At 52.9% G+C, this 21,175-nt stretch overlaps 1 protein-coding gene across 1 annotated transcript in view; it reads left to right on the top strand.

Moving 5' to 3' along the window:
* ADCY5 (adenylate cyclase 5) overlaps positions 1-12,620 on the top strand; it is a gene marked incomplete at its 5' end in the record, with an annotated part of 143,088 nt that extends 130,468 nt beyond the window's left edge. The window contains 7 exons of the mRNA XM_034670712.1: positions 253-428; positions 2,382-2,411; positions 3,764-3,896; positions 7,382-7,645; positions 8,625-8,829; positions 9,786-9,910; positions 11,616-12,620. Coding sequence (XP_034526603.1) covers positions 253-428; positions 2,382-2,411; positions 3,764-3,896; positions 7,382-7,645; positions 8,625-8,829; positions 9,786-9,910; positions 11,616-11,744 — 1,062 coding nt within the window. The remainder of the gene's footprint in view (positions 1-252; positions 429-2,381; positions 2,412-3,763; positions 3,897-7,381; positions 7,646-8,624; positions 8,830-9,785; positions 9,911-11,615) is intronic.
* Between the last annotated feature and the right edge of the window lie 8,555 nt (positions 12,621-21,175).

The raw sequence follows: 21,175 nt of genomic DNA, 5'->3' as shown, positions 1-21,175 counted from the left end.
TCAGGGCTAAGCCTCAGGTCCGCCTGAGCCCGGAGCCCTGCTCCAGCTGTGGGCTCTACTGCCAACACTGGCCACACAGCCGGAGCCCCATCTCCCGGTTCCCACCCCGCCCTTCACTTGACCTCACAAGTTTGCATCAGCGGAGGTACCCTCGGGTGGGCTTCCTGCGGCCAGCTCAGGCTGGGGGAAGCCGGAGGGCGGGCCGGGGAGGGCAGGGCCGGGGCGCTGACGCGGGCCGCCCTCTCTCCGCAGTACTTCACCTACAGCGTGCTGCTCAGCCTGCTGGCCTGCTCCGTGTTCCTGCAGATCAGCTGCATTGGGAAGCTGGTGCTCATGCTGGCCATTGAGCTCACGTACGTGCTCATCGTCGAGGTGCCCCGAGTCACGCTCTTTGACAATGCCGACCTGCTGGTCACCGCCAATGCCATGTAGGTGGCACCCCCCCCCGGATCCCCCCACTGGGTCTGGGGCATTGCGGAGAGGCCGGAAGAGTGGGTGGCTGGGTACCTGGGCTGCAGGGGGCTTGCAAGGGGAGTGTTCTGTTGCCGCCCAGCTGACGGCATGGGCCAAGCACCTCTGTGTCTTGTTTCCCTCCCTCCCTTCCCCAGTAGGGGGGGTGGCCTCAGGGTGACTAGGTCCTGCTGTCCTTCTGCTTCCACTGTGCTACTCAATCCTGCCCTCAGGTCTCAGTGAGTTGTTCTTCATTTGTTCAGGGCAGCCTCTGATGAGCTGTTTTCACTTAACTCCATCTGCCTGTGGCACCTTAGGCCCAAAGAAGGCTCAAGATTCAACAGAGATGAATAGCAGGGTCTTTGGGAGCAGAAAAACAGCCTTTGTCGTTCTTGGGCTCTGTGTCCTGCCTCAAGCTAGGCACTGGGACATACATTATCCTTTTTCATCCTCATAGCAACCCAACAAAGTAGGCAGGGCTGCCATGGATGGTTGGGTGATTTGTGCACTGCTCAAAGGCTCCCGATTATGATGGTGAGCCATTAGGTCCCACATCTAGGTAGCAGGCTTGGGAGTTTTACCCCAAGCTATCTAGCTCCCAGTAAAATGGGAATAATATCCATAATAGTAACATGTTTGTAAAGTGCCTTATGTCAATACACTTCTTTTCCCATCACCCCACTACACACACACACACACACACACATCAGTGCAAAAAACGTGAGTGACAGCTCTATGTCCCCTGAGAAAATGCAGCAAACTGTGTTTTCTCCAAGTTATAGGAAGGGATCCATTCGTCCTTCTATCTGTTCATCCAAAGATATTTATTGAGGGCCTCCCATGTCCCAGGCACTGAGCCAGTGGCAGAACAGTCATGGATGAAACAGGTCATAACTCCAGTGTCAGGAATGTCACTTTCTGATTAAGAGAGTGTCACCTGAGCAAAGGAAGGTGTAATGAAGGGTCTAAGATTCAAGGACGCCCTTCCTGGTCGCTGTGTGGAGCTGTGGGCCGACCGGGAGACATGGCAGCCTGCAGTCCTGTGAGGACCAGGAGAGGGAGGAGGTCTAGGCCTTTCTACTCTCCAATCAGGGCAGGAGCTGGGAGCTTTGCCTCCTCTTTCTTACGTGCTCCTTCCCCCACCCTCAGCCTCTCCTCTCCTCCCGCTGGGGCAGCAGCAGAAAACGGAGGTCGTTTCTGGTGTGGGAGACCCTGGCTTGGCTCTGGGGCAGCACTGTCCAATAGATAAATCATGCAAGCCATGTATATCATTTAAAATTTTCTAGTAGCTATATTAAAAAGGCAAAACATGCAATTTTAATCTTTTTATTTAACCAATATATTCAAAATATTATTTTAATATATAGTCAATATAAAATTAATGAAAAATTACATTTTTTCCCACATTAATTCTTCAAAACCTAGTATCTATTTTACACTTCTGGGACATTTTAACTTGCACTAGCCATATGTGAAGGCTCAGGAGCCCCATGTTTCTGTGGCAGCCACACCGGACAGCACAGTTGTAATGTTTCTCCTCCTCTGGACGCAGCGAAGGGCTGGGGTGGGAGGTGGGCCGGCTTCTGCCCAGGTGGATGAGCTGGGGGGCCCCAGGGTCCCAGGTAAGGGCTGGTGATTTGTGGTCATGGTGGCCAGCTAGCTAGCTGGGGCTGGGCTTTTGGCAAGCCTCCCACCCTAAAAGTATCCCTAGATCCAGAGGGGTGCTGGGGGGGCAATGGATGAAGGAGCAACAGTAGTGGGAGCACTAGTAGTGGGCGTAGGGTGGCAGAGCTAGGAGTGGGGGGGCACGGCAGTGTGAGGGGGGGCAGAGCAGGGTAGGAGACAGAACAGGGTAGGGGAGCGCAGTGGGCACGGAGACTGCCAAAGCAGAAGAGCAGCCCCAAACAGCCCTCCCCACTTCCTGTTCACAGAGACTTCAACAACAACGGGACCTCCCAGTGGTGAGTGGATACTCTCCAAGTTCCATACAGCCCCTCCCTGCCCTTGGCGCGGAGCAGCCAGAGGCCAGCAGCCCGGGGCCAACAGAGAAGGCAGTGGTGCCCAGTGGGGAGGGGCCTTTGCGGCAAGGTGGGCAGTGAAGGAGGCTGGAGGGGGCCAGGAAGCCCTTTCCTCAGCAGGTACCAAGAGGGCCTCATTGGGTAGATGCCCTTCTTTTCCTGTATGATTCCCCCCACCCCAAGATGACCTACAGAATCCATGGCTGGGTCATCAGGACCCGCAGGCCATTCCACAGGCCTCGTCTAAAGCGTTTGGCCTCAAGCTCTTCCACAGGAGCATGTGTGGGATCCCAGGCACAAGAGAACAGGACCTGGTGACCTCACCCCTCCACCCCCGCCCAGCCCCGCTCCAGAAGAAAGGAGCCAAGGCCTGTGGGTGCAGGGTAAGCCCTGCACTGGGGCTGCTGCTGGGCAGGGAGTCGCGGCAGTCAAGGTTTGGGCTCTTTGCTGGGACAGGGAGCAGGGTTTGGGACGGCTACTTGGTTATGTGTGGGGTTTTTTAGGGTTTTTTTTAGAGAGAGAACGTGTGCACATGTGTGCATGTGGGAGGGGAGGGGCAGAGGGAGAGAGAGAATCTTAAGCACACTCCACATCCACACCCAGCACGGAGCCCGACGTGGGCCTCAGTCTCACCATCCTGAGATCATGACCTGAGCAGAAATCAAGAGTCGGCTCTTTAACCAGCTGAGCCACACAGGTGTCCCAGGATAGCTGCTTTTATTAAGACTATTTAGTAATAATGTTAACAGGAATGTAATTAGCCATGATCAGCCACCAGTTTGGGAGTTCCTACTGTTCGTCAGGCACTATACAAGGAATTTTGTGTACAGTATCTTTAATTTTTAAAATGCAGGTGTCATTAATCCATTTTACAGATTAGGAAACTAAGGTTCAGAGAGGTTAAGAGACTTGCCCCAAGCCCAGAGATGGTCAGTATGGCCTGCCTGGCTCTCTTGTTACTGTGCCCACGGCCCCTATCTTGTCCACTGGGAGAGACCTGGGATGGACGTAATGCCTTTTACAAGGGCCTCCTTGATCCATTGATGTGACCAGAGAGAAGTTTCCCAGTGATGGGGGAGAGGAGGGCATCAAGAGAGGAGTCCTGACTGCTGAGCTGCTGGCGTGAGCAGGGGCTGAGATGGGGCTGCTAGCCAAGAAGGTTTCCTGGCAGAGGCCCTACCTCAGGCAAAATTTGAGCGGGAGGGTGAGGAGAAGGGGGAGTAGTGGGAGGAGGAAAAAGGCCTGGGGGGCCTCGGAGCCTGCCATGAAGTGCCAGGGCTCTACTCCACCTGCAGCCCTGAGCATGCGACCAAGGTGGCACTGAAGGTGATGACGCCCATCATCCTCTCCGTCTTTGTGCTGGCCCTGTACCTGCACGCCCAGCAAGTGGAGTCCACTGCCCGCCTGGACTTCCTCTGGAAACTGCAGGTGGGTGGCCCTGGGGCTGGGGTGGGGAAGCGCCCAGGCCTCACAGCATTTTGTGACTGATCAAGTTCGTCACCCAGGCCGGCTGGGCCTTAGTTCTGCACCGATCGGGTGCCCTGCTCAGGCCTCAGCCCAACTAAACCAGTGCCCCATGTCCCAGCAGGTCTGCTCCCTGCTTTTGGGAGCCAAGAGGCAGAACCCCAGAGCTTATTCCGAACAAACCACCCTTGACAGTGCTGGGACTTGGATGGGTCACAAATACTGATCATGCGCTACTGTGTGCGTCCAGAGGCTGGGACGGGGGCTAGGCATGGCCAGCTTGTTTGGGGTGTGGGCAGCAAGGAGTCAGGAGGGTGGGGAGGAAAGAGTGGCAGGAGGTGAGGAACATGGGGAGCGCAGTCCCCGTGTCGTGGAGGCTGCAGTGCAGATGTGACCAGAACTGGCTTGAAGGCTCTTCCAGGGCAGAATGGACAGAAGGGGCATCAAAGACTATTGACAGGAAGCCTAGGCAGGTGGCTGTGCCCTGGTCCTGGGGAGAGTGGCCCAGGTAGGGGCAGAAGCAGTGGGGTGCTAGGTGTCCCACGCTCCACCCTCCAGGCTTTGTGCTCTGCACCCCAATAGTGTCCACCAGGAGGAGGGGATGCCACTGGGCCACACCAAGAAAACGCTCCAGGTGCTAGCAGGAGACCTGCTAGATGGCCTCAGAGGGTCTGGGGAGGGCACCCAAGGGCATTTGTGGTGAGAAAGCCATCTTTCTGTGGGCAGCCTCTTTGCCTCCCCTGGCCTGGCCTCCATCTCCAGACCACTTCTCAGCTCACCCGCAACTCACTTAGGCCTCCTCCATCCTCAGCTTCTTACTAATGTTAAGATCAAGTCTTCAGGCTGGGGCAGGGGGTCCTGAGTTTTGTTAAAGATGGAGGCATCCAGTTGCCCCTGTTGCTGGATGTCTTGCAAGGGGGTGACTGAGGTCCCCACCACACAGATGCCCTGAGGTTGGAGGGAACCTGTTTTGCATGTGGGGTGCCCCTGGTCAGCCCTGGCTTGGGAGGGACCTGCGGGATATCCAGTGAGAGGCTGTACCTTCGTGGCTCAAATTGCTGCCTCCTGCCTTCTTATGGCTCTCTCACACCCCTCTCCTTTGGGGAAGCTTCCCGGAGGTTCCAGCTCTCTCCTAGGGGGTGACCAGGCTCGTGGGACCTAGGGCTGATGTCCCTCCACTTCTTTGCACACACACACACCCCACCTCCCGCCTGAGCCCCAAGGAAGTCCCCTGCCCCCAAGACGGTTGCTGTTGTGCAACTCGCTTGTGTTGCAGAGACCTCGAGAGAGGGGTGGAAGCAAGGGAAGGGTGAGCCTGCCGCTCAGCCTGCCTGTGACCTGCTGCCCTGTCACCCCCACCCCATGTCTTTGTCCAGCTCCTGAGTGCACAGGTCACAGTGAAGCTGTCTGCCAAGGCTGAGCAGAGCAGCCTGAGGCTTCCTCACAGCCCCACCCCAGGACGCAGGCAACAGCAGCTCCTCTCCCATTTTGAAAACAATTAAGAAGGCTTGTGCACAGATGTGTGGGGGTGGGGGGATGAGCATGTCTCTACCTGTCAGGTGCGTTGGCCTCTCTCCAGTGAAGCCCTCTAACAGGCTCAGGATGCTTACACGTCCCTCCATCTCCCGTCCTCCTCCAGGACTTTTGGGAGGGGGCACAACATACCAATAGGCAAAAACTTGAACACAGGCTCTTGGGCTGGGTGAGTGATGATGCACTGCCCCACCCCTAGACTAATCCAGAAGCCAGTTTTACTGTTGGATCTTTGGTCATGGTGGGTGGGTGTGGTACTGACAGGGAGGTGGGGAAGCCTGGGGTCCTTAGCTTCCTTGAAGCATCGGCGTGAGGCATCAAGCCTGCTCCTGGACAAACAACTGGGTCTCAGTTCTTGGGAGAGCCCACTCTTGTCCCTCTCCCACAGCACTGACCTTATTAGGCTCAGCAGGGGGCGGGAGCTATGGACCCCTGCGTCTTCCTGCCTGGCCAGAGCCCAATCCTAGAAGCAGCTGGCTGTTTTGGGAGCTACCCAACATCATGTCTCAGGGCAGAGTGGTCCAGATGTGGCAGGAGTTGCTGGTCAGGACTTGGCCTGTGTTCCCAGTAGTCGCCATGCTCCCAGTGCCCCACCCCAGCCTCCGGCACCACCTGCCTGACACTGGACAGACACGCTAGGGAAGGGCATGTGTTATGTTTCTGCCACCAGCTGGGCTGATCAAAGGAGCCGGAGTGCTCCTGGGTCCCCAGGCACATGGTCTCAGCAGGCAGGAGGGCTAGGCAGCCTGTGCATTTTCAGAGGCAGGTGGGCCAGCTGGAGCTCCTCCAGGGAGTAGCCCTCGAGAAGTACAGAGAGTCCCACTGCAGCCTATTCCCTCTGGCACACCTGTTTCAGAGCTAGGAGCAGGTGGCCAGTGTTCAGGATCCGGTGGGATCCCTGAGCTTTCTGCCATACCTACTGGACCCAGGTCCTGTGGCCTCGGCTGGGTGTGCCAGCAGCTTCCCCAGGAGCAGCCGCTCCCCCCCGGGACAGCCAGGGAAGTTGTCCAGGCCCTTGTGGAGATTCTTGTTGCAGCCAGATAGGTCTCCACATTTAGTGAGGGAAGGCCCAAGCAGGCTGGCTAGATCTTTTCAGCGGCCCTGCTAATGATCCCGTATCTGCCCGTTTTACCCACATGGTCACCCCCAGTTAAAGGGGCCATTTTGTTTGCCACCTTTGGGGGGTCGGAAGCCCACAGACTGCACTCTGTACCTCCTGTGTCGCATGGCTCCTTGCACACCTTGGTGCATGACTGTCTCTTGCGCTGCAGCCTGCGGGCCACTGTTGGCCTCTTGATTTGAGGGCTCTGCACTGTCCTTCTAACCTGCAGGGTGAGTGACCACAGACCCCAACTTCCCAGACCCAGGACCCAAACTGGAGGAGAACCAAAGTCAATGGTGATGTTCCCATCCCGCCCCAAGGGACACTTTGGGGCATGTGCCCCTCCTGGCCCTGGGGCGAGTGTGCTCTTGCGGGAACGAGGGAGAGCAGCAGGGCTTTAAGCCATCTTCCCGTGGGGTCAGGCTGTTGAAGTGATCCTTACCACACTGCATTTCCTGACACAGAGAGGACAATGGACGGTTGAGAAGCGTTCGGTAGCAGTTGGGGACCATCCCTGTAACCCCCTGCCTCTGTCTAGCTTTGGGCAGACAGGATGCTTTCAGCCTCTCCTTCAGGACCTGTTTCCAGCCTGGGGTTCCCTCCTTAGGGCCACCCCCGTCGCGTGCGTTCTGGGGGGCAGGCAGGGCAGAGGTGGAGGCGGACACGTCTCTCACTTCTCTGATGCTCAGGGCGCTAGATGCTCCCTGTGGGGAGTGGGAGGCAGGGACAGCAGGGAGGACAGAAGGCCGGGCGCCGTTGGGCGCACACTGGCAGGCTGGCCGCGCGCCTCCCTCTGACCGGTGCCGTGTCCTAGGCCACGGAGGAGAAAGAGGAGATGGAGGAGCTGCAGGCCTACAACCGGCGGCTGTTGCACAACATCCTGCCCAAGGACGTGGCTGCCCACTTTCTGGCCCGCGAGCGGCGCAACGACGAGCTCTACTACCAGTCGTGCGAGTGCGTGGCTGTCATGTTCGCCTCCATCGCCAACTTCTCCGAGTTCTACGTGGAGCTGGAGGCCAACAATGAGGGCGTCGAGTGCCTGCGGCTGCTCAATGAGATCATCGCCGACTTTGATGAGGTGCGGCCAGGGGGAGCTTGGGTCCCTGGAGCGGGGGGGACGCCAGGGCACCTGAGGACAGGCACCTTGCCTCCATTTCTTCCCCTAGCCTGTTACAAAGGAGGAAACAGGCCCACAGACGCGGCTTAGCTTACAGACAGGGGGTGGCAGAGTGGGCGTCCCAGCCCAGGCCACTGGGACTTCAAGTCTGCCCCCTGGCTGCCCCAGTGAGACATTGCCCGGCTATCTCGCCCATCCTCCCCGTTCGCCGCTGCTTCTCTAATGCCACCTAAGGCTGGGCAGGCCCCTAGCTGGGGCCAAGCTTTTAAGAGAGTCCATGGAAGGAGGGACTCCCAGGCTAAGGGAGGAGGAGACCTGAATAGCAGGGGCAGAAACACAAACATGCGCCCTTGCCAAGTCCCCAGTGTGCCAGGCCCTGGGTACACCATGCCCAATAGGGCATTTCGGACCTAGGAGCTCACCAAGAGTTGAGTGTGAGGGAGTCAACCCCAGTGGGAATGTAGGGCCTAGGGTGAAGGATGATGGGGTGAAGGCTGGGACTGGGCTGTGCTGGAAGCAGCCCATGAGGCTCCTGGGGCAAGGGGTAACTGAAGTTGGCTGGCTTCTGGCAGGTAACAGAAGTCTGGGCAGTCTTCTGGCAGGGCCGGGAGATAGAAGAAGGGTGTCTCTCTGGACAAAGATGGGAATGTGGGCCAGAGAGGGGGGGAGATGGTCCCCAGCCCCTTGGGGGCAACAGGTTCTGAAGTGACTAGGGAGCTGGTGTGGGGCTCTTGGTGCAGGGTGGACAGTAGCACCCGGCCACCACACATGGGTGAGTACTGGAGGAGGCCTGCTCTGTCAGCCTCACACTGAGTTGATGTGGAGATGGGCCCCCCCTGTGTGAATGGGGGGGACATGAAGGGCCATGCTGCTGCCGTCTCCTGTAGACCTCAGTGCCCCAGCCTTGGTGGTGACCCAGGTTTGGCCTCCTTCCATCCAGATCATCAGTGAGGATCGGTTCAGGCAGCTGGAGAAGATCAAGACCATCGGCAGCACCTACATGGCCGCCTCAGGCCTCAATGACTCTACGTATGACAAGGTGGGCAAGACCCACATTAAAGCCCTGGCCGACTTCGCCATGAAGCTCATGGACCAAATGAAGTACATCAATGAACACTCCTTCAACAACTTCCAGATGAAGATTGGTGAGCTTGGGTTCTGGGCAGTCTGGCCTGGGAATAGCAGGTGGGGTGAAAAGCTCCATGTGGCTTGGTAGGACCAAAGAGGAGGGCTGTGGAGGGAAGTGTCTTATGGATAGACGACATTGCTATTTGGAAGCTTCTGCGTGTTTGTGGTCCTACTTCTCACACAACAGTGAGGCTTTATGCAGCCCCATGTGAGAGAGACCATTTCTGTGATCAGAGGGAGCGCCCAGGGGCTTGAAGACATGGCAGAATATGTCTAGACAGTGTCAGCTGAGCCAGGTGTGTTGGGGAAGGCTCGTGCCTGGAGAGGAGGGAAGACACTTCAGGTGGGGAACCGGCACAGCAAAAGCTGAGTGGCAGGGGGATCGAGGCTGGTGTGGGGAAGACTGGGAGGGTGGATGTGCCAGGAGTGAGACAGGGAGCCCGTGGGGGTAGCTTTACTTCCTGGAGCTGGGTCATGGCGACATCCCTGCTCTGGCTCAGATGCCCAGGGTGAGGATCACTTGACAGAGAAGAGACAGACTGTGGGTTAAGAGCTAGGTTCTAAGAATAAGAATGGTGGTGCCCCTGAAAGAAAAGAAAGAAAGAGGTGGTGAGGAGGAAGAAGATGGGGAGTTCTGGTACATGGAGTCTGAACTGACAGTGAAAACTCAAAACGCCACTGAGAGGGATGATTAAGGAGAGCCAACTGGATGATGCAACAGGTCACTGGATAATTGAAGAGGGTGGTCCTGGTGATGGACTTGCAGGAGTGGCTAGCTGGGTGGCAAGGACACAGGAGCAGTGCTATGTGAACGGACTTCTGGGGTCTGGGTTAGCAGGCATTTGATGGGAGCAGCAGGGTGGGAGCTGCAGGGGTAAGCATGGCCTCAGGCCCAGAGGACCCTGAGTTTGTCAAGGGAGGAATGATAGGGAGGGTGAGCGCTGAGGAACATGCTGACTTCTGTTCCCTGCAGGGCTCAACATCGGCCCTGTGGTGGCCGGGGTGATCGGGGCTCGCAAGCCGCAGTACGACATCTGGGGCAATACGGTGAACGTGGCCAGCCGCATGGACAGCACCGGTGTGCCCGACCGCATCCAGGTGAGCGCTGCAGCATCCACCACCCATCTCACATGGGGGGCCTGTGTCTGATGCTGCATGGGCGCTACGGCAGGCCGCCCCCAGTGCCCAGTCAGAACTTCTGTGGCCAAATTTGAAGGTAGTTGGGGCTCTGTCTTGGGAGCTTGGAATTGTGTTTCAAGCCCTCAGAACCTTGGACAGCTCTTCACTCCTGTGCAAAGCCCTCTACTGGCCACAGAAGGAATTGAGGGATATAGGCGGGAGCCACTGCCGACGCTAGGCCACGCATGCTAATGTCATAACCCATACATACAAGGGGACACAAAGATGGCTGCAGGGAGCAAGGTCTTGCCGAATGGAGCCCACAGCACTCAGGGCCTGGTTCAGGAGAACCAGGCAAGGCCCCTGGTCCCTGGGATGGTGCCCCCAACAGCCAAGGGGCCTGTCCAGAGACTCTTTCTCCTCTCTGTCCTTTGTAAGCTGGTGCTTGTGACGCCCAGGCCTGCCTCTCTTCAGCTGCTGTTTTTCTCAGGTCTTCCTTGATTCCCTCTGCTCCAATCTGACAATAGTGAGGCCCTGGACTGGGCTCTCTTCCTGTACCCTCCAACGCCCAGTGCCCCATAAGGCTGTGGGCAGGTCACTTAGCTTTCCTGGCCTCAGTTTTCCCAAGTTTTGAACTGTGCTCTCTTCGTGGCCCTTTGCTAACACCGACACTGCTTAAATGTCCCTTAAATTCTCTCTCCTGTGGGACCTCTAAACAAAGGGTCAGCCCAAAGCATAGCCCAACCAGATCAGCCAGGCCTGGCTAGTGTGCAGATGCTGTTGGAGGAACCTGACAAATGGCTTTCTCTCACCTCTATCCCTGTGCCAAGGGGAGAAGGGACAACAAGATGGGAGATGGGGAGAACGTGGATGCACAGCTTCTGACCCCACCCGCAGACAAGTGAAGGACTTGCCTGGCACCTCACCTTTGCATAGGGCTTTCCCATTCTTGGAGTACACATGATGACACAGCAGGGTCACCTTCCAGCAGCTCAGCCAGAGACTCCCGGACTGAGAGCCAGGCGGGGCCAGGATCCTCAGCAGGGGTGTTGCGGGGTGTGCTCAGATAGCTTTTGGGTCACCTCGCGAGACACGCGTTTGTATTGCTGCTCTGGGCAGCCTGCCTTCTGCCTCGCCCGGCAATAGTGCAGTGACGACTGAAGCCACTAGGGGGTTCCCCTGGGTTTCAAAAGCTAAAGCAGTTGGGCAGTAGGACACAGACCTGAATCCAGGCTCTGCCATTTGTTAGCGATGTACACCTCAGGGAAGGGACTTAGGTTGTCTGAGCCTGAGATAAGCAGTGGCTCTCAACCTACCTGTCCTGGAGTGAGACTCGAGTGAGCACAGGTCGTGCTGGGTATCCGGGCGGCAGTGTCAGATAGCTATGGACACGCCTAAGCACTTTCGCACAGCTTCTGTGCTTCTCACTGGGGACAATGACAGGCAGTTCAGGGACCACAGCCACACTGTGAGCAGCACTGAAATAGCACAGGTGAGTTGCTGGACACGCTGCCTGGCATGGAGTAGGTGTTGCCATTCTTCTGGTTTCTAACAGGCAGTTCCAGGAATGAGCAGCTGTCACTGGGAACCCCTGCCACCCTGTGCTGGGGACAGAGCCACCAGACAGCAGACTCCTGGCTTAGCTTAACCATGGCCTATCCTGTCTCCTCTGTTGCCTCCTCAGGTCACCACAGACATGTACCAGGTGCTGGCTGCCAACACATACCAGCTGGAGTGCAGGGGTGTGGTCAAGGTCAAGGGCAAAGGCGAGATGATGACCTACTTCCTCAACGGGGGGCCCCCGCTCAGTTAGCAGCTGCCACCTGGCGATACCAGTCAGCCTGGCCTCCAGAGAGACGGAATGGCTTCTTTGTGCGCCGGTAGGCAGATGGAAGCCTGTGCTCTAGCCCATGTGGCCGCACCGGTGAGATTTTCCACTTTGACTCCAGAAGCAGCTTCTGCCTTTGTGGGCAGGCAGCAGCCTCCATCCCAGGCCCCGGGGTGCCAGCGTCCTGCGAGCACCAAGCTGACCAAAGATGTTTCCTCCGTAGAAGACTCCACTAGGCGTGATCTGAATCTCGAGTTTTCTAACGGGTGCTGCTGCTGCACGGGTGGAAAGGAGCTGCCGGAGCTCTTACAGTGTGGGGCAGCTTACAGTGCGATGACAGGGCTGAGGCCTCGGCCTAGGGTGGGTGGGTCGGCAGCGCGACTCAGGCCCAGGCGAACCTAGGGGTCCCAAGGGTCCGCTTTCCTGTGTGAGCCCTTCAACTTCCGACAGAGGCCACGGCCCCTATCCCAGGGAGGGGCTTTCTGGCAGGAGTGCGGGCCGTGGAGGGATTGCGGCCTTCTCCGCAGTCCTCCTCCTGCACACGTAGACACCGCCTCTTCGAGGGGAACAGAATGAATTGCGAGGGGGAGGCGAGAGGACTTGAGGCAAGGAGGGGTGGTTCTGAGAAAAAGAATATTTATTAAATAAAACAACTTTCTGTGCCCTTCTTTAGACTATGCTAGTTGTATGCGTATGAGAGACCCACAAGCAAACGAAGATGCCACTGGGGTGGGAGGGCGGGGATCCCAACTTGTCTTTTTTTGTACTTTTTATTTTGTATTATTGAAATCCTTGGAGATCTAACAAATATACCAAATTCTATATTTTGTAAATTATATTAGAAAACAGCTGTGCACAGCATTTGTACTGTACGTATGTCAATGTATGTACTGGTGTAGGTGTGTGTGTGTTTATGCTGTGGAACTGGTCACCTACAGGATGCCTACTGCCCTCACTGCAGATAAGGCAGTTTTGGGTTTTCCCAGGTCCAACCAAAGCAGGAGCGTGTGTCCTTTTGGGGTGCCCTACATTCAGATTAAGTGGGACAATGCATGCATACGTTACCCCATCTAACACATCACTTCCCTTAAGTTAAATGCAAATGCGTAATAAAACAAAAAGCTGCTTTCCCATCTCAGGCCCAGCTGGAACCAAGGGAAACAGCCCCAAGCTGCAGCAAACCACTGTCCCCTCTTCTGTTCTCTGAGATGTCAGCCCTCTGCTGCCTGCAGAGGGGCAGCTCTGAGAGCTCAGGGAAGGCCATGGGCGCTCAGCTTGTGTGGGGGTGGTAGGAAGCCTTACCTGCCTGCCTTTCTCAGTTGGCCACTGTGCAGGTGACTCTCCCAGAGCTAATGCCTCAGACTTGGGGGTAACGTAGAGCCCTCAGGTTCAGGGAGGGTGGTAGCTTTGCTCTCCATCTGCAGACCAGACAGAAAAGGGGAGAGCCCAGCTTCAGCGTCCAAACAGCAAAGCTAGCAGAAATTTTGTCTGGTTTTTGGTTTTTTTGGGAGCAGACAGTTAAGTATATAGAAAAAAAATTATTTTTTATACCCTACAAGGGTAAAAAATGGAAACGGGCATGAAAGTGAAAAATGATTATCATAGAGATACATTCAAACAGAATCCTTGGGTTCTGTGCCCAGATCTTTTTGCTGCTTCTCAGGGCAGAATTACTCTCACCTCCAACACGAGCTTGAAGGAGGTGGGGCGGCAGCTATGTGCCAGCTGCGAAATGTTACTTTGATGCCCACCTACACCACCTCTCACTGGATCCTAGCACTGGCCTCCCCTTTCCACACACCATCTCTCACCCTGATTTGAACACCGCTCTGAGAAGCAAAGCTTACAGACCTAAAACTGCCAACCCAAGTTTGTCCACGCTTTCGCTGCTCCAGCCTTTGAGTTCTGCATCGCCCCCCCCTTGCATCTGTTGTTGGGGGGGCTGGCTTTCTCCATGGTGATGGTCTCGAGTCCCCTGCCCCTCCATAGTGCCCGCCAATGGTGCCAGGTTTTAATTTTGCTTCCAACCTGAGTAAAGTGCGTGTGCTGAGTTCCTCTGGTGGTCCCCCCATTGGTTACGGTCTCCTTGGCCTCTTGGGGGCCCATCCCTCCTATCCCAGCAGTGACTGGTGACACCGTGCAGTGCTAGCTCTTCATTCCCTCCAAGGGTGCGCACTCTTTTTATTCCTGCTCTTGCAAAAAAAAAAAAAAATACGATTATGATTTCCCATGGAAATTTAAAAAGTCTATTTAAATAATTTAACTATTAAACACTTTCACTGGTAACGTGTCCTGGTCTGATTTGTGGCTTGGGCCATGGGCCTGGTTCCAGTCTGGAGGACAGTGCACTCAGCCTTTGGTGGGGCACTGGGGAGGGAGCCCCAGAGGGCAGAGACCTACACTGAGTGGGGAAGAGCACACTGCTACGGAGAGAGTGTTGGCTAAGGACCGCAGTCACCGTGGCAATCAGGTGACAGAACATTTGTGTCCTTGGCAAGAGGTAGTCCACTGGACTGAGGAGCAGGTACCAGGGTGCAGGAAGATGAGAACAAGGAGAGACACCAGGAGTGAAGGGAACAAGGGATCGAGGACGGTACCAGAAAAGATTTAGGGCTGAGGAGAGGATGTTTTCAAACAGGTGAGCCAACCTTATTTCCACGCTAAGGGAAAAAAAGTTGCAAATACAAGAACACAGATCACAGAAAGGACCCAAGTCACAGGGAGAGGAGGAGATGCTGGCTGGAGGCACACTGATTTGGCCTGGATAACTGATAACCATGGCTACCACTTACTGGCCACTGTGTGTGCCAGACACTGGGATAAGCACCATATAAACTATCTCATTTGTTCCTCCTGGCCACCACATGTCGCTGATAGACAGAGATTTAATTATTTGCCTAAACTCACACAACTGGTGATTAAGAGAGATGCAATTCAAAGCAGGCCTGTCTGCTAAGCTCATGCAGGTAACTTCATGCGTGCCCCAGGATGACTCTTACCTCGAGAGGAAAGGAAAGGTGGTAGCAAGGCAGTGTCTGCCTGCCGCACCCATCACATGCATGGTTCGATTTGGGTTCAGGAAAGAAAACCAGGGGGCTTGGTCAAGTGAAAATGAAGGAGCCAGTGAAGAAGACTTCACTGGGTTCACTGCAACAATGGCCACATGGGGCCACAGATGTGGCAGTCCTGGTCACAGGCAGGCCCCCTGCTCCAAGGAACTGGGACAGCATTAGAGAGGATTCCATTGTCCATGGTTTAGGAGCACTCGTGTTTGACTCAGAACTTTGCAGGCTACAGATTAGAAAAGGAAACCAAATGAAAAGGCCAACCTTTTGGGGCTGATTAGACTAAGTTAGCATGTCAGCTCCTGAAGAATCCCCACCCTGCTGGGACGAGTGGTGGCCCAGGAAACCACATGCACGTGTGTGGGCACACCAGGGCAGCTAGGGAATGCAACTCAGAACTTCTATGAGCCTGTTCCCTTCCCATCTCCACGGAGCTCATTCCAGAGAACATGCTTGTTTCTCCCTTATAGATTCATACTTTTGCAAAAGCATATCCATACCTGGAGTGTTAATTAGCCAAACTTACCAGCAAAGACACCACTGATATGCTTCGTGAGTTCCAAACACCGCTTTAACATCCACTGACAGCAAAGACCGTTAAAACCAAGACTGGACTTCAGCCAACACGATGATGATTGATTGTAGAGAGGGGTCAACAACATTTGCGGGAAGGCACGGTGAAGCCTGGTGCACTGAGGAAGCTAAAGCTACATATTCACCAGGTAGTCATGTTACTTTAAGACTTTCGAAAATAAAAATACATTTACAGAACTCTTCCAAAAGCAAGTATCTCCTGAGCAGCCTATAGTCAAATGATGCCCAGAGCTGTGGTTTTTACATGATACAAATTATTTTCCATAATGTTGCAACCTCACCACGAATTGCTAATTTGCAGAAAGTGAGCCTCTAGAGCTTGGAAAAGATGCTGAGCCCATACCATTGCAGGGCAGGAAAGCGTTCTTGGGCACTGGGATGTACAATGCTCAGTAGTGCTGAGCAGATTCTCGTGGTCACCTGAACAAAAGCAGGCAGTGGGACACACACTGTGAAAACCCATAGCTTCTCAATTCGTCTAAATCAAAATAATTCCTCCCTTAAGACAACAAATGCCGTACAGGTTATGTCCCGAAGGAAGGGACTGTTAAGTCTGGGACATGCGGGCCGTGTCAAGGTACCACTTAGCACAGGGGTCAGGAGGAGAGTTGGAAGGGCTGTTGTTATCTGTGGAGATGGGGTCAGGGGAGAGTACAACAGACCAGAGAATGCCATGCCCCCACACCCTGCCTTCTGATGAACTTCATCCAAAGTGTCTAAAGAGCTTTCCCATACACGTTCTCGCTTGTTCTTGCCCCCAGGCCCAGGAGGCAGTGAGAGAAAGGACCGGCGCATTTTCTAGGCTGCTCTGATCTTCCTTCTGTCCATTGTGCCTATCTGGCTGGACACTGATCATCTTGCAGAGACAGAGGGCCTCCCACTTCCCAAGGTTGACAACAGATGAACTGAGGTCCACTTCCTATAGTACTATAGATTTTCTTAGCCTTTCCGAAAGAGCCCTCTGGTGGGATCCCCGCCCCTCCCCCGTCTTGGAACGAAAAATATGGTATTTGCTGTCCTCTTCTTGCCTCTCTTTCCTTCCCAACTTTAGGGTCACTACTTCTCAAGACAGACACAAGAACAAAGGCAATTCAGGCCACTGGAATGGCTGATCTCCGAGGCTCCTTCCTCCTCTGGCATTCTCGGATTCTAAATATTTGTGTGACCCTGTGCAATCTTCTAGTGCCAGACCACAAGTATGGCCTAAACATACACAATCAAATTAGGATTTTAAGATTTTAAAGCCAAAGGCAGACAGATGAGACGAAAAGCATCACGCCAAGGGGGATCCATGGGAAGATCACCTTCAAACCAAAGTCACCGAAGCCTTTGTTCTGACCTCCTCCAGACACCACGCCAGCAGTAGCAGTCATGCACCACAGTAGTGGGGTCACAGTCCTTTCCAACCCAGTGCCCTGATCCATGCAGTGCAGAGGCCCAGGTGATCAGTTTTGGTTCACAGACCAACAGAAGGTCCAAAAGATGGGATGAAGGGGAAAGACAATAAAGAGAAGGAAGAGGATTGTCCAGGGCTGAGGGTACCCTGTCCCAACTGGCTTGCCAGCCTTAAACCTCACCCACCCGCCTGTTTCTAGTGAACAGAATGGAGCCACCCCCTCACTTGCTGAACGCATCTTCACACTCCAGGCCCTTTTCCTATCACTGGTCTATTAGGCCGGTGAATTAAAGAGTTCTCCTTGGAATCCATGATGGGCCTCATCACTTTTTCTCCCCTTCAGCCAATTTCTAATTTAGACCTGCCTGGACTCTCTGGTTTGTCAGCATCTCTATTTCCAATTTTGCAAAATTTGCTTCTGTGCTTTGACTTTGTCAGTGAGCTAGAGTGGCACTTCCTGGCTCATGTGGGTTTTTTTTTTTTTTTTTTGAGGGCTACATTTTGCATCAGACTAATTTTTTAAAAGTCATGTTGCATTTGCACTTTTGAAGAGTGCCTTGAGCTTCACATCCCCAGAATCTGTATGTTATTTCTATCTTGTGGGTTGGAGGCTGCTGGCTGCATTCTGCCACCCTTTGCTTCCCATCAAAGCAGAGACCACACACACATGCACACTCAATGAAGGCCCTTACAGAGTGGTGGGCACTAGGGCAGCCACCATTCAAAAGTACCCACTGGATCAGATCAGAGTGTTCAAAGCAAACAATGATGGGGCCACAGTGGTATGGCCACACGGAACAAGTGAGGTTCCCAGAGACACCTTCTCCTCTGGACAGCGCTCCGGCGCCCGGGAGACTGTGGGGTCCCAGAGAGCACAGTCTACCACTGCCAGGCTGCAGCCTGTGACACTGGACAACGTAATGCTGCTCACTTAGCTCGCTCACTTAGCTCGGATGGATTCTGTTAAGCTCACATACCCCGTACAGAAAGCACCTGATGTGCAGCAGGTGCTTGACAACCCTGAGTCTCTGCAATCCCTTCTCCTCTGTTTGACTGCATCCCCACTGCCCTGCCCAGAAGTCTGCACCCAAGAGCTTGCCAGGGCAGGCGACGTGCTTGCTAGACATTTCAACAGGATCCTCACTTAGCTGGAAATCTCTGAAAAACTTTGTACAATGACTTCTGCTTAGGGGCATTTACAATGCAAGAGATTACCTTGAAAGTAATAGTAACACCAACGAGACAGCCCATAATGGTAAGGACCATGCTGTCCTAGCACTCACTGTGCCAGGCTCTGCTCTAAGTACTCTGTATTTGTTGACTCATTTAATACTCACGGCAACACTTTGCCCAAGGTACTTTTATTATCCCCACTTTACAGACGAGGAAATGGAGGCAAAGAGATTACGTGGCTTGCGGAGATCACAATGCCAGCACAAGGGAGAGCCAGGAAATCTGACTCCAAATTCATCATCACTATTCAAAATTGCAAAGAGTTATGTTCTATTTTTCATTTAGCGGTTTTCACATATAGGGACCACTTAATGCAGACTTTCCATAAAATTACTTCATATCAAAGAACCAATCAATTCTGTCCTTCAGTTAGGAAAAGTAAATGTTTGAGGGGCACCTGGGTTGCTCAGTCACTTAAGTGTCCGACTCTTGGTTTTGGCTGGTGTCATGGTCTTGGAGTCATGGGATTGAGCCTCACATCGGGCTCTGCACTCAGTAGGGAGTCCACTTGGGATTCTCTCTCTCCCTCTCCCCCTCCCCTGCTCATGCGCTAAATAAATGATTCATAAAATAAATGAATCTTCAAAAAAATTAAAAAGAGAAAGTAAAATGTTTGTAACAAATGAATCACCAGTGAAACTTTAACATTCTACATCAAGAATCATTAATTCATGAGTTAGTCTTACTACAAAGATTAGACTGCATAGCCCCTTGCCCTAAAATCTAAGGCTTATTTAAGTTTCACTATACCTCCTGCAGCTGTATGTCCCCATGTACCATTCCAGACACAGGAATTTTAGGGAACCATTTTACTCAGTCTAGAATATCCACTACAGGAGTTAGCACTGACCAATCTCTTATTTAAAAAGTAATGTAGATTACTTACATATACATTCCAACATATATTCCTTATATATGTCAACATATTTCCATGTTGTCTAGCTTAGTATTACACGGTAAGAATATGAGTTCTGAGTAAGACTGATCTGGATTAAAATCTTGGTGCCACCACATGAGCTAGATTGTGACTGAGGTCAAGTCCCCTCACCTCTTTAGGCCTCAGGTGCTCCGTCTATAAAAAAGAGAGCCTACAGAAAGGCTTTCCAGGAGGATGACGTGCTTGTCATACACAGTGCCACATCCCCTCCACGTCGGCTTTGTCTGTTCTCACTGCTGCTAGAACAGTAAGAGCCCAGTGGTCATCAGGAACACACACACACACACACACACGGAATATTCTGAGATTCTGTGGCACAGAAATACGAACACCAACTTTTGATTCATTTAAGCCTGAATCTCAGGTTTGAATCTAAGTGTGTTTCCTCAAATGAACATGAGACAATGCTACCGCATCCCCCAGGCTGCCATAAGGATTAACCATGTCAGAGGACCTCGACCTGGCCCACAGATGGCGTTAATTCGTATCATTAGTCCTAAGCACTGGAGGAATTCAAAGTAGAAGGCCATCTATTGTTTGCTCACCTTTAGGCAAGGTCCCTGACAACCGAGCCTCACAGGAAAGCACTGGCACAAAATAGGCAAACAATCAAGGCAGAGCTGGGGAGGGGCTGCCAGGACCAAACAGGAAACAGAAACGTTGAGTCCTGTTTCCTCCTCTCAGATGGAGCCTGAATGTGCTTCTGTTCAGTGACACTTGTACTGCTGTGCTGTGGGATGCAGGAGAAAGGGCAAATAGGAACTGTGGATGAGGTGGGGCTGAAAATACTGTTACCAAGGAAATAGCAGGAACAATTTGTAAGTCTAGGGTACTGATTTCAGGAACTCTTTGAGAACTAAGCCTGTTCTCTCCTTGAGTTTCCTACAGTCTCCGGCTGTGCTAAGCAAGACTATTAGACACCGGCACTGCCAATGCAGAAGGAAACACGTACACCGTCAACAGCAATCACTGTTCATGAGCAAGGACGATACCAGCCGCACGGCTTGCAACCACACAGTGCTTCAACACTGTGACTTCACCTGTGAAATCAAGTAATCTAGAAAGCTTGGCCACTCAAGGAAGAGGTTTCGATAGTGGCAGCCACAGACATGGTTTCTCTTCGAAAAGTTCCCTGCTCCAACAGGAGGCTGCAATAGGCCAGCATTCAAGAGCAGTCGCAGAGCACTGAGGAGGACGAACAGATACCTCTAGGCCCTCATCATCCAACAGCTCAGAGTGGGGTCCCCGGGTTACTTAGCAAAACTTTTGGAATAAAGACCAAGCAACTCCCTTTTTGGGGGCAGCTAATCTCAGCTGGAAGCACTTCTGTGACGCGGAGGTTAAGGCTCATAGGACAAATCTGCTCTGTGGAGCCTTGACAAATCAAGTCTAATGAGATTCCAGACATGGCCTAACAGAAATGGAGCCAGACATTTCTCCAGACTAGATTCTACTATGAAAAAGACCACATTTAATACAAAATAAATGTGCTAATCGAGGGACAGCACATTCACTTTATATAAATTACAAAATTACAAAATTAGGTAAAGGTTCTCCATGTCTCCAGGCATTTGTCTCAAATGGATTTTCAAGCTTTAACACATACCTGATTTTAGCTTAGGATAAGAATTTTTCCGAATGGAAACAAAATCCTCTATTAACCACACCAAAAACTCTTAAACGTACCTCTGAAAGCTGGTACAAGTTGAGGATTCAAGGCACAATCACAATACGCAAATGTCTAAAACAGCTGATTCTGTTCATTTTAGCATTTCACAGGAGCCTCTAGTACGAACACTTTTATCAGAGTCCCTCAGGAAGAAGTCCCCCCTGAGGAACTGGTGTACTCTGACTTACAGACAGCTAGAGTGATGCAAAACTTGTTTCCCTTCTCCTAAGCCATCACTTCCAGGAGGTTCAAGAGTCAAATTTTACACTTGATAACAACAGTATGTTCCCTTTTCAATTTCACTGATCTTGTTTTTCTCCCTTTCCGTTCATATTTTATTACCATTGCTGTATAGGTCTTATTTTGGTACTGTGCTTCAAGTTCTTTTGGGAAAGAGGCCCAGGTATAAAATACACTTCAAATACAGACCAAAAAAGCAAGCAAATATTGTAATTACTTTAAGGATATAAAAGAGAGCATCTATGCCTTCCCAGCACACCTTAATAAAGAAGCAATATTTCA

This window comes from Ailuropoda melanoleuca, chromosome 1 (genome assembly GCF_002007445.2).
Source record: "Ailuropoda melanoleuca isolate Jingjing chromosome 1, ASM200744v2, whole genome shotgun sequence".
In the NCBI taxonomy this organism is placed as follows: Eukaryota; Metazoa; Chordata; class Mammalia; order Carnivora; family Ursidae; genus Ailuropoda; species Ailuropoda melanoleuca.
This window is presented reverse-complemented; position numbering and strand designations above follow the sequence as displayed.